General features: G+C 47.9%; 1 protein-coding gene across 3 annotated transcripts in view; it reads left to right on the top strand.

The window, feature by feature from the left end:
* KIF9 (kinesin family member 9) overlaps positions 1-13889 on the top strand; it is a 36003-nt gene that overhangs the window by 15269 nt on the left and 6845 nt on the right. For all 3 annotated transcript variants that reach the window (XM_066584882.1, XM_066584880.1, XM_066584883.1), the window contains 8 exons: positions 1294-1438; positions 2242-2306; positions 3125-3202; positions 4168-4236; positions 5845-5949; positions 6397-6452; positions 7347-7437; positions 10117-10262. In XM_066584882.1, coding sequence (XP_066440979.1) covers positions 1294-1438; positions 2242-2306; positions 3125-3202; positions 4168-4236; positions 5845-5949; positions 6397-6452; positions 7347-7437; positions 10117-10262 — 755 coding nt within the window. The remainder of the gene's footprint in view (positions 1-1293; positions 1439-2241; positions 2307-3124; positions 3203-4167; positions 4237-5844; positions 5950-6396; positions 6453-7346; positions 7438-10116; positions 10263-13889) is intronic.

Consider the following 13889-nt stretch of genomic DNA (forward strand, 5'->3'; position numbering starts at 1 on the left):
ATAGACCTAATGCTTCTCACAAATGAGTCAACATCACAAACCTCTCTCCTGTTCTGATAGTTTGTTGTAGTGTATCAGTGCAGATAAAATGTATCCGCCTGGAATCCAGGATGTTTACATCAATTGCATAGATTGCATAACATTGTAACAAACCCTCAGCTGTGACTTTTAGGTCAGGATGGGGTTTTAGCCTTTTGCTGTAAACAAGAATGTTCCAATTCACTTATAGCAAGCGAAGACCTTGAAAATGATGATCCTCAGTGGTATGCTATACGTTGAGGTGTATCCTATAACCTGAGGTATATGCTGTGATAGACATGATGATTAGTCAGTGTAAAATGTCTATCGATTTGTATTAAACTAGACGTATTATGTGTGTTTTGTGACTTCAGCCTAATGTGGAACTCTGCTGCATAAGGAAAGAGTTAAATCACAGTGTTATATGTCATTGCTCGTCTCCATCTTGAGTGTTTTCCCAGTCCTCCCCATCCCCCACACAGAATCTTCTTCAACAAAGAGATATCTACTTTCAGTTTCAGATTTGAGCACATGTTTGTAAGACAAAGACTTGCTTATACATTGGAGTTGAGAGAAGGTGGGCAGGAAGGAGGGGGGATTCTATATGATCCGACAAATGAGAATCCTATATGTTACTGATGTAACCTGTTGCACGCCCATTGTATGCTTTCCAAATAAAAGGGGCTGTCTGGCTGTTTCTGGGCAGAGAGCCATTTTGGATATGAGATTGATAGCTTGTGTCTGATCTGCTCGATGATGTGTGCACACTATACAATTTGGAAGCTACAAAATACCCCGAAACCTGCTGGAGAAAACCATAATCCAGATCAATGCTATATCCTGGGATTCCCCCCCTACGACGCTCTCCCTGGGTGTTGAAGGGATTCAGGGCTTTGGATAATTAAATACATATAAAGCCGACTTGGACCAGCGGTGTGGACTCCTGTCACCGAACGGGCGGTCCGCACCAGATGAGTCCTTTTTCCAATCCACTTATCTACTATTGTTTGGAGCTCTATCCATATATTTACTTCTATCCTGAAAGTGATGAGGAACTGAAACACAAAGTCTATTAGAAAATTGCTGAACTTTCCAAGACTGGATGGGCCCTACTAACTGCAGGATATCTTGTAATGTTTTGGTAGAGAGTTATAGAGGATAATGAAGCGGTCAGTTCCTTATCATACTATGTGGGATCGAGTACTTGTTTGTCTGAGTGCGCCCCCTTTTGGTGCCTTTGTTAGCATCTATGATTTGTTCTTCTCCATTCCTCAGTCTGAAGGACAAGTCCTAAAAGAAGCGTCTTACATCAACAAGTCCCTGTCTTTTTTGGAGCAGACGATCATCGCCCTCGCCGACCGCCGTGACTATATCCCTTTCAGGCAGAGTAAACTCACTCACGCACTCAAGGACTCAATAGGTAAGGAAGAAACCATAAAAAGGAAGACCGTACAAAAGAGAACAGTCAACATGCAAACTATTTTCCACCCCCCCATACTCTGTGAGCGAAACACTCAAACTGATGTATGTTATCTGCACTGATACACTGTAGCAAACTATCAAGACAGGAGAGATTTACGCTGTTTATGTATCTACTTCATAGAAGAGTATCTACACCAAGGGTGCACAACCTATGGCCCAGGGGCCACATATGGCCTCTGATTCTATACTGTGTGGCCCCCAACCATCTGGAAACAGAACTACTTCTTAATGTCACTATCTGTGCTAACGGTGCACTATGTAGCCATCTCTGGGTTTCCCAAATATCAGGAGAATGGGATCCCTTCACCCCTTTTTGGCTCTCCAGAAAGGAGTATATGGATTAGATGTGGCCGTATGCATGGGACTCTCTATTGTAGTTTATGGGAGTTGTTAAATACTAGGCCATTACCATGACACTTATCATCTACAATGGAAATAGCCATATGTATATATGATCTCCATCTCTGGACTGCTGAAGGGGGCAGGAGACCCATCATTGCCCAATAGGTGCAGGTTCCACCTCAAGGACTTGCACCTATCGGACATGTATATGGTATATACATTTGATATGCCACAAACACCCTGGATGACAATACCCCTATAAGTTTTATTGTGACTCAGTAAGAAGTGTGGCAGGGGATGCTGTGAGATTACAGCTTAGTTCTAGATCCTATTATTCATACATTAGAGTCTGGGATCCCCCTCATTCCTAACTAGTTTGTCCTGTTTTTTTTTTTTTAGGAGGGAACTGCAACACCATCCTTGTGGCAAATGTCTACGGTGAGGCGGCTCAGATTGTGGAGACGGTGAGTATATCAGTGATCTGCCGCGTGACCCGCTCTGCCCGCTACAATATAAGTGATTATACTTCTATCATAATGTCCTCCAACAGCAGCAAAAGGCATATAGTAAAATAGACCTGACAGTCCGTTTCATCTGACAGTCCGCCACTCACCAGCTCTACAGAAGGGGTTTCTAGTGAAGATGATGGAGGTGTCCTCTACACACTCAATGGGAAGCTTGCTGGAGTTACTGCACAACCCCATTTTTTCCCATTAGGTCCCCTGACAGTCACCTGTAGCACCCAGATCAGCATTATATATCGTTCTATGTAAAGTCTTCCATTGATTGATTGCATCAAGTCCTTCAAGGGGGATTTCACTCCTTATAGCACTTTCCCAGTCTCGAGTATGGTCCAAGTTATGGGATTACCCCCAGAAGCCCGAATAGGATATTCCTACAAGTGCTGGTAAAAACATAGATTATATTGACAAGCTGACCCTAAACGCTGGGGCCAGAGCTCGGGGCAGTGTTTCTGTAAATGTGTATTGTCTCTATAGAATATTGTCTTTCACCTGTAGACTCTACAGACCGACAGTTTTCTTCCTTCTGGACGAGAGCTGATTTGCATATTCTGTCCCAGGGAGCATTGCCTGTAGGATTCCCCCCACCAGCTGGATATCCTCTAGGAGAAGCAGTACCTTATAGGGCACCCAATGGATGGGTTATAACCATATAGAATAGTGCCCCCCCCCTCTGCTTATAGACCATAGAATACCCCTTCTGCTACAGAAAAGTAATATCTAATTTTTGTCCAAAATATCTGTTTTCTCCTTTTTCTCAGCTATCCACACTTCGCTTTGCCAGCAGGATGAAATGTATTCCAGCTGAGTCCGTCATCATTGAGCGCTATGACCCTGTGGTAAGTTGGTCCCGCAGACCACTTGTTACATGGACCTCCACAATACCAGGACAAATCGTTAAATTCAGCCGTGATATTTTATTTGCAGCTGCTTTAGACATTGCAGCAGGGTGGTTTCACATCTGTGCTGGGGATTCCGCTTTCCGGCTCCGTTCGGGGAGCAGAAAAGGGGAATCCCCGCGGCCAAACTGTTCAGTTTCTGGACGGAACCGAACAGCACCGGGTGGACCCCATTGACTATAATGGTGTCCGTCCGCTTTCTGCCCAGATAGCCAGGTTTTCTTCTGGTATTTTCGCTGGATCTTCACCAGAATCTGTGGCCAGAGGTTAAGACGTAGATGTGAAACCTGCCTTAGAGTGACTTGTAATGACTAGAGATGAGCGAGCGTACTCGGTAAGGCAAACTACTCGAGCGAGTAGTGCCTTATGCGAGTACCTTCCCGCTCGTCTTAAAAGATCCGAGTGCCAGCGGGGGAGAGCAGTGAGTTGCGGGTGTGAGCAGGGGGAAGCGGGGGGTTCCTCTCCTCTCTCCCCTGGCCCCCGCCGGCACCTGAATCTTTAGAGACGAGCGGGCAGGTACTCGCATAAGGCAATACTGGCTCGAGTAGTTTGCCTTAGCGAGTATGCTCGCTCATCTTTAGTAATGACACATTACTGTCACAGTCAGCTGTAGCCCACTGGGGAAAACACTAATCTGAGCCACTGACCCCAGGGGGCATCAGCAGAGTCCAGTCTGTGGAGGGACTACAGATACATCATGGCTGTGTCTCATCATGTCAGTGGTTATAAGTACAGCGATTTAGTTCTTTGTACGTATCTTACAGTATTTTCCAGTTCTCTGCATGCACATGCAGTGTAAAGAATGGAGGTTTTCATCCTTGTTGTCAGGGCTTGCAGCTAGCATGAAACTCTCCATGAAGTTTATATGACAATGTGACGATCTCTCATACCACTTCTTTTATTAGCGAGTGAGTAAGAACCTGCAGAGAGAAATCGATCACCTGAGGCGGGAGCTGGCCGTCCACGATAACCTGGTAAGGACTCCTCTGTGCCGCATGTCACAAAAGTAAATGGAATAAAGCAATTTCACAATTGTTTTTTTTTTTTTGTTTGTTTAACCCTTTCCAATCCACTGTCTGACGTCTGAAGACATTCTGATTAAAGGCTGTACAGCTCCGATGTCGGAAGACGTCCAGCAGGGTATTCTTACTGTATATTACTGGTCACTCTGTTGTCAGGAGCCTCTCCAGCTTGTCCCATACTGCAGTTCTGGCTCTAGACAGCAGATGGCACCATTGTATAATGGCAGAAAGAGAAATCCCCCTAGGAAACCCTGAATCTAAAATTGGATTGCAAAGGGTTAATTTAGTTCACCATGTGGTATAAATATTATGTTGCCATTATTCTGTGCATCAGAATGTTTCGTTTTTATTATGTTTGGACACATTTGTACAATATAAACACTTTTTTTTTTGTAGATTGATAGAGCAGTATGAGGGTTTTTTTTTTTTTTGTGAGACAAGTTGTAGTTTTTATTGGTATCGTTTTAAGGTTTTTGATTATTTTTTTTATGCCAGAAAATGGCTATTTTAGCATTTTTCTTTTTACGTTTTTTTTTAACATGCTGAATAACAATGTAACGTTTTCATAGTTTGGGATGCTACGGATGTGGTGATACAAATTTCGTATAGTTTTCTTTAGTCTTTTTTTCTATTTTTAAAGCCTTGTATAAGGAGAAGAGAAAAACCTTTTATTTATTTTTTTCTGTAAAACGCTTAGATGACACAGTTAGCAATGACTGCAGCATGTGCAGGGTTAAACTGTGTAGAGGAGTGATTACACAAGAAAGTGCTCATCTTTTAACTCCTTTTCAGGACAAAAACCATGACAATCGTAGAGCAGATATACTCTCTGATTGGTGTGGGGTGATAACGTGAACAAAAGTTCATGTCACCCTTTCTCTGGGACAGGAGGACAGATAGGTATAACACACAGCTTGCTCTCTGCTGCCTCCTTGTCCCCACTTCCCCTCCCTGTCCGCTCTGCACACAGACTGAAAAGTGACAGCTGTAAATTCAGTATTCCCGACCCCACTTCAGACAGCTGTACCTACGGTTCCATAAGTGCTACCGACCTGCGGCATTCTAAAGCCAAGAATCTTGGCTTTAACATGACAGTAAAAGCATATATAAACCAATCTAATTGGGTGCAACATTGATATGTGAGCCTAAGGGCTTGAGAGCTGTCAGGAAATCAGCAGAATTGTGAATGCAGCTCGATGTGTGACTGGAGAATGAAGAATTCAGCTCTGAATGTAACTGGAGTTAATGGGAAAAGTAAATTAATAATGCAGGTAACATGAGAGCTACATGGCCTGTTCTGTATATTTAATCTCTGATACTCATAGTAGAGCACTGGCATTTTCCTTGTTATAACACACATTTTCACTGGCTTATCTCCCAAGACAAAAGGATCAAGGAGTTGGAATCCAACTATCAGTTCCCTATTGAGTGGCTTCCATACACATTAGATGATTAGCTGGTCGCGCCAAAATCAATAAGTTCAGCCGACCTAGATGTGATGTGTATGGCCGGCCTTTACACAGCAGTTGTTATAGGGTGTTCTGTTCTTGATATTTTCAGACCAAACGCTCTCCCTCCAGCTACGAGACGTTCACTGACCAGCAGATCACCGAGATCAACTCTCAAGTCCGCAGGTATCTGGATGGCACTCTGGATGAGATTGATGTGAGTATCTGAAATACTGCCATTGAACTAGAAGAGCTTAAAGGAAAACCTCAAAGAGAATTCTTCAAGCTTCAGAGCTGAAATCCCCCAGCTTTCTCTGCTTGTTCAGTGTCTGTACAAAGCTTGTCTTTACTGTTATCTGTGTTTTGGAAATCATCGTCTTTACTCCATCTCCACAATTAATTGCCCCTTAGGGCCTCAGCAGGGCTGTAAAGGTTTTTTGTGCATAATCTTACTGTTTGTTTCCAATAACAGCCAGGAATATTTTGAGTTCAGCTCTGGAGTTTGATAAATTTTTTTTCTGCGCAGTTTCCATATTGTTCAGTAGTGCAGAGGTATATCTTAAAGTTTCTGGGCCCTTCTAGTTTTAGAGTCAGCTGCACCTTAACCCTTGCTGTTACTTCACTGCGGCGATGATCCTGAGCTGCATCTATTTTTCTTCCGCAGGTTATAAACCTCCGACAAATCCAGGAAGTCTTCTACCAGTTCAAGATACTTTTGAAGTAAGTGTTTACTGGTTAAAGCTGCTCTCCAGGCTCCACCTCTTATTGAGGCTCCACCCCTTAGCGCAACAGTTTCCTGATAATTCTAACTAGAGGTTTAATTTATAGCCTTTGTCCTTATTAGCATATAATCATCTTTCTATGTACTAGTTTCCTATTGACCTTGTACTGATACATAGGAGACAGTCTGAACTAGTAGTGCTGCAGTGTAAAGTATTGGCGCAGGGACAGAGCAGCTACCCGAGCCTCTTATGCGACAGGATGTGGATTTCAAACTACCACAGACTCAAATAGACAATGCAACAGAACTGGAGTCCCGGATCATAGCTTCCCCTATGTAAAGCTGCACTATAAAGCATGGAGAGGGAGAGTGCGATATCCAAAGAAGGAAATTATCAAATCTTTAATAAAATATACTTTTGTTTTGCAAAAGTTTAAACAACAAATTTTTTTCGTTCCAGAAAATGGTGTTATTAAAGAACACTTATCAACGTACAATGAATAAGTCCTCGTAGAGTTACCTCTACGGCCTTCAAAATATGGCAGTAGGAAAAGACAAAAGAAAAACCCTAAAAACAGCTGCATCGTTAATGCCCAGACTAGCCGTGCCCTTAACCCATTGCAATCCAATTTTGGATTCAGGGTTTCCTAGGGGACTTTCTCTTTCTGCCATTATACAATGGCACCATCTGCTGGCTAGAGCCAGTACTGCAATATGGGACATGGAGAGGCCCCCCCGACAACAGAACGGCCAGTAATATACAGTAAGAATACCCTTCTTCCGGCATCGGAGTTGTACAGCCTTCAATCAGATAGGGGATTGGAAAGGGTTAAAGGATTAAGTATGTGTCTGAACATGGAAGGTCTTGGATGTGATCTGTTGTTCCATTTTAGTCGACAGGAGCAGGAAGTGGAGGCTCGGCTGAGGGACAAATATAAGCTGATTGATAAGAATGATTACACAGCAATCAATGCAGCGCAGAAGGTAAGTACCAGTTAAACAACCCCGAACTGATAACAAGGCACTGTGCAGTGTTGGGGACTGACAACATTAGTGCACACAGAGTAAAGCCAGCCCCCAGCCGTTGATATCAGTGAGGTCCCGCGCACGGATCCCACCTGGACAATGCTTGCTGCTGAGCACAGTACAAAGAACAATCCATAACTAAACATCAATCGCTTTATCATAAATGTATGAAATCCAGAGACAGTGGACCTGAATAGAGGGGGACACTTTTTGAGTGAAGTATGCACCCTTAGTCGTTGCCCAATGACTAAGGGTATATACTTCACCCGAAATGCATCTGTTTGTACTTGGGTCCACTATCTCTGGGTTTTATACATTCATATTAGTTATATACTTTTAGTTCATGGAGCTGGATCGTTCTCTGTACCACACTGACAACTTTACACTGAGCAGTATTGGGGTCTGACAGCAGCACAGTGGGCAGTATTGGGGTCTGACGACGGCACAGTGGGCAATATTGGGGTCTGATGACGGCACAGTGGGCAGTATTGGGGTCTGACGACGGCACAGTGGGCAGTTTTGGGGTCTGACGGCGGCACAGTGGGCAGTTTTGGGGTCTGACGGCGGCACAGTGGGCAGTTTTGGGGTCTGACGGCCTCACAGTGGGCAGTATTGGGGTCTGACGGCGGCACAGTGGGCAGTATTGGGGTCTGACGGCGGCACAGTGGGCAGTATTGGGGTCTGACGGCGGCACAGTGGGCAGTATTGGGGTCTGACGGCGGCACAGTGGGCAGTATTGGGGTCTGACGGCGGCACAGTGGGCAGTTTTGGGGTCTGACGGCGGCACAGTGGGCAGTATTGGGGTCTGACGGCCTCACAGTGGGCAGTATTGGGGTCTGACGGCCTCACAGTGGGCAGTATTGGGGTCTGACGGCGGCACAGTGGGCAGTATTGGGGTCTGACGGCGGCACAGTGGGCAGTATTGGGGTCTGACGACGGCACAGTGGGCAGTATTGGGGTCTGACGGCGGCACAGTGGGCAGTATTGGGGTCTGACGACGGCACAGTGGGCAGTATTGGGGTCTGACGGCGGCACAGGGGGCAGTATTGGGGTCTGACGGCGGCACGGGGCAGTATAGGGGTCTGACGGCGGCACAGGGGGCAGTATAGGGGTCTGACGGCGGCACAGGGAGCAGTATTGGGGTCTGACGGCGGCACAGGGAGCAGTATTGGGGTCTGACGACGGCACAGTGGGCAGTATTGGGGTCTGACGGCGGCACAGTAGTGGGCAGTATTGGGGTCTGACAAAACAATAAGAAAACAGTTGATGTGTGATGTTTGCAGGAAGAGCATAAATACTGTATATCAAAAAATACTTTATTGAAACACACCAAACGACTTAGAAAACCCTAAAAAGCAGAAACATGCATAAGAGTATTAGTGTAGTATACATATAAATATGTGTGCAACCACTCGCCCATGTCACTGTACAAATATATGGGGCAATCAGTGCAAAACTATGTACAAAAGAGACATATAAGATATATATCTACACACACTGTGTGTGTGCATAATAAATATATATATATATATATATATCAGCTTATATAATACCTCAGAGCCTCCATATGAAACAAAGCAATTTTTACCACATTTATCGCTACCTGTTGTGGCTCCCCCGGGGATGACGTCCTTGAGGAATGCACAGCAGGTGGCGATACGCCCCTGTCCTACACCCCAGCCTCAGGAAGAAAGAACAAACTGCAATATTACTCTAGTATACATAAGACACAGGTGAGGACCTGGAGGTACTGGCTCCCCAATTGTATGTTGCACTGGTCTGGAACAGATGCCCCATGAGCATTGAAGTTGTCACTCAGCTTTCTATAGGCCCAGAATGACAAATGGCATATATCAAGAAAAGTAATATGTGCCTTGCTCATATGAACCAATGCAATATAGGCATGTACAGAGAGACTTCCCTGTCCTTGAGACCTCCCTAAAATGTCATATATGATGATCTGGGGGAGGTCTCAAGGACATGGACCTCCCACAGAAGTCTCTCTGCACATGTATATATTGCATTGCTTCCTATGAGTGCAGGATATATTACTTTTCTTGATATGTACTGATTCTTTCCTGGACTGCAGACATGGTCTGGAGTTTTTTTTCCTGGCGACTCTCCACCCTTTGTGGATGTACTGAGTACATAGGGACCCCAAGACATTGATTGGGCCATTTCCTTGACTTGCGGTTTGCTTGTCACTCATGCGAAACCGCAATAGTCATTCAGTGAATGGAGACAGAGCGCACCAGAGATCTCTTCCGGCCGCCCGCCTCCATTCACTGTGAACAGGCAGTCGTTCATAGATGAGTGACTGCCTGCTTACACGGAGTGAGACGTTGCTCCCTCGATGCTTTGTTTCAGTGAGGCTGTTGGGTCCCACTTTTACAATTTGATGTGACTGATATTCTCGGCTGTTAAGCCCCATTTAACACTGTATATGTTTTGGGCATGTGTATGGATGCGAAGAATCAAGGTGAACAGAACTTCTAGACTCCTCCCGTTGTAGGGGAGTGCTGCGTAGCAGGGGATTGTGGGGGACAGTGAATACACATCAGCAATAATGCTGTGTCTGAGATCTGTGGGGACCCGGCAGGTATCTTGTTAACCATATAACCCCGCTGTCATTTACAGGCCGGTGTGCTGGATGCAGATGGACAGTTGGTTGGGGAGGTGGATGGGAGCAGCTTCAGCATCGGATTGGCTCCAGTTTCTTCCAAGTCGAACCTTTCCCTTTCTGCAAAAAAATCCAAAGGTCGGAAGTCAAAAGAGCAGTCCAGGTGAGAGATTGTAACCGGACACCGGGAAACATTGGTGCCTACTATAGATGAGCGAGTATACTCGCTAAAGGCAATTGCTCCAGCGAGCATTGCCTTTAGCGAGTACCTGCCCGCTCGAGACTGAAGGTTCGGGTGCCGGCAGCGGGCAGGGAGCTGCGGGGGGAGAGCAGGGAGGAACGGAGGGGAGATCTCTCTCTTCCTCTCCCCCCCCCCCCCCCCCCCCGCTCCCTCCTGCTGACAGCTGCTACTCACCGCTCCCCCGCGCCGGCACCCGAACCTTCTGTCTCGAGCGGGCAGGTACTCGCTAATGGCAATGCTCGCTCATCTCTAGTGCCTACCTCCCAGAAGGATAAGCAGGGCCTGTGTCAGCACCCGGCAATGCGCTCCGGTAGATACCGGAGCGCACTGGAGGGAGAAGGGTCCCTTGTGTACTTACGGGACTTATACACAGAAAAACTGTCGGGCACATAAGTGCCGGGCAGTCCTCCCACGGACTACCACCTGACTATCTCTCCAGTGTTTTACACAGAAGCGATAGTCATTCACGTGAACGGCAGTGGAGCTGCCGGAGATCATTCACAGTAAACAGGAGTCGCTCAGACATGGAGCTGCTCCTGGTTACACGGCCCAAGAGTCGCATGGTTTTTAAGTGTGCTAAAAATCAGATGAGTCGGATAGGTGAGCAATCCCTCACTCAGTGCCCTGTCAGCAGCAAGAATTTGGGTGATAATCGCCCTGTTTAAGGGTACCTTTACACAGGGCAGTAGGAGATGCAACATGGGGCACTACTGCATTCTTGTGTCTGTAGATTCTCCAACACAAGTCTTCAGGGGACGGACCGGCACTCCGACAGCCTCTTCTTGTACCTGGTGTCTGCCGAGACTCAAGCTCAACATCTGCTGCACGGGAAGTAAAAACCCTAAATGACCACTGATTTCCCTGCAGTCTATGGGAGACAGAAGCACTACCGGTGACCACACGCTGCAGTCTATGGGAGGCAGAAGCACTACCGGTGGCCACACGCTGCAGTCTATGGGAGGCAGAAGCACTACCGGTGACCACACGCTGCAGTCTATGGGAGACAGAAGCACTACCGGTGACCACACGCTGCAGTCTATGGGAGGCAGCAGCACTACCGGTGACCACACGCTGCAGTCTATGGGAGGCAGAAGCACTACCGGTGGCCACACGCTGCAGTCTATGGGAGGCAGAAGCACTACCGGTGACCACACGCTGCAGTCTATTGGAGGCAGAAGCACTACCGGTGACCACACGCTGCAGTCTATGGGAGGCAGAAGCACTACCGGTGACCACACGCTGCAGTCTATGGGAGGCAGAAGCACTACCGGTGACCACACGCTGCAGTCTATGGGAGGCAGAAGCACTACCGGTGACCACACGCTGCAGTCTATGGGAGGCAGAAGCACTACCGGTGACCACACGCTGCAGTCTATGGGAGGCAGAAGCACTACCGGTGACCACACGCTGCAGTCTATGGGAGGCAGAAGCACTACCGGTGACCACACGCTGCTGTCTATGGGAGGCAGAAGCACTACCGGTGACCACACGCTGCAGTCTATGGGAGGCAGAAGCACTACCGGTGACCACACGCTGCAGTCTATGGGAGGCAGAAGCACTACCGGTGACCACACGCTGCAGTCTATGGGAGGCAGAAGCACTACCGGTGACCACACGCTGCAGTCTATGGGAGGCAGAAGCACTACCGGTGACCACAGGCTGCAGTCTATGGGAGGCAGAAGCACTGCCGGTGACCACACGCTGCAGTCTATGGGAGGCAGAAGCACTACCGGTGACCACACGCTGCTGTCTATGGGAGGCAGAAGCACTACCGGTGACCACACGCTGCAGTCTATGGGAGGCAGAAGCACTACCGGTGACCACACGCTGCAGTCTATGGGAGGCAGAAGCACTACCGGTGACCACACGCTGCAGTCTATGGGAGGCAGAAGCACTGCCGGTGACCACACGCTGCAGTCTATGGGAGGCAGAAGCACTGCCGGTGACCACACGCTGCTGTCTATGGGAGGCAGAAGCACTACCGGTGACCACACGCTGCTCGCTATGGGAGGCAGAAGCACTACCGGTGACCACACGCTGCAGTCTATGGGAGGCAGAAGCACTACCGGTGACCACACGCTGCAGTCTATGGGAGGCAGAAGCACTACCGGTGACCACACGCTGCAGTCTATGGGAGGCAGAAGCACTACCGGTGACCACACGCTGCAGCCTATGGGAGGCAGAAGCACTACCGGTGACCACACGCTGCTGTCTATGGGAGGCAGAAGCACTACCGGTGACCACACGCTGCTGTCTATGGGAGGCAGAAGCACTACCGGTGACCACACGCTGCTGTCTATGGGAGGCAGAAGCACTACCGGTGACCACACGCTGCTGTCTATGGGAGGCAGAAGCACTACCGGTGACCACACGCTGCTGTCTATGGGAGGCAGAAGCACTACCGGTGACCACACGCTGCTGTCTATGGGAGGCAGAAGCACTACCGGTGACCACACGCTGCTGTCTATGGGAGGCAGAAGCACTACCGGTGACCACACGCTGCTGTCTATGGGAGGCAGAAGCACTACCGGTGACCACACGCTGCTGTCTATAGGAGGCAGAAGCACTACCGGTGACCACACGCTGCTGTCTATGGGAGGCAGAAGCACTACCGGTGACCACACGCTGCTGTCTATGGGAGGCAGAAGCACTACCGGTGACCACACGCTGCAGTCTATGGGAGGCAGAAGCACTACCGGTGACCACACGCTGCAGTCTATGGGAGGCAGAAGCACTACCGGTGACCACACGCTGCAGTCTATGGGAGGCAGAAGCACTACCGGTGACCACACGCTGCTGTCTATGGGAGGCAGAAGCACTACCGGTGACCACACGCTGCAGTCTATGGGAGGCAGAAGCACTACCGGTGACCACACGCTGCTGTCTATGGGAGGTACACACTCAGGCTGGCTACACATGGGCGGACCGGATTCCACATGCAGGAGGCCCACGGCAGAATCCGGCTGTCAGCCCAGTCGATGATTCTGTGTAGCTGTGATTTCTGTATTGCATATGACCGCAGCGGCTCAAACACACAAAAAAAATGCAGCAAAAACCGTAACAAAAGCTGGCGACGTTGACGGGCAGCATACTGGGTGGATGAAAGAAGTTGAGGGATGGGGGGTAAACCTGGAGTTGGCCTTTCTCATAAGGATCTCGGTTGTGAAAATCTGGGTGACAAATGATATGACCACCATTAGATCTCCTCCAGGGGATTTTAAACATTGTAACAAACTTTCAGCTGTGAAGGGTCAGGGACGGTTTTTTAGGTTGTAGCTGCATATAATTCTGATTTACCATGGATTTTCTGCTGCAGATCCATAGCAGAATCCACAATTGGCACATGAGGATTTGCTGCGGCTTTCACTCTGCATTGAAAAGCGTCTAATCTGCAGAAAGTCTTGACACGCTGCGGATTTCACGATTCACACCACAGTACAATTTACGCACAGAAAATACCTGCAAACCTATATATGAGATCTGTTCAAATCTCATCCACTTTGCTGATACTGTATCATGCTGCGTTTTTTTTTCGTTTTTTTATAGCAA

This window comes from Eleutherodactylus coqui, chromosome 12 (genome assembly GCF_035609145.1).
Source record: "Eleutherodactylus coqui strain aEleCoq1 chromosome 12, aEleCoq1.hap1, whole genome shotgun sequence".
NCBI classification, from domain to species: Eukaryota; Metazoa; Chordata; class Amphibia; order Anura; family Eleutherodactylidae; genus Eleutherodactylus; species Eleutherodactylus coqui.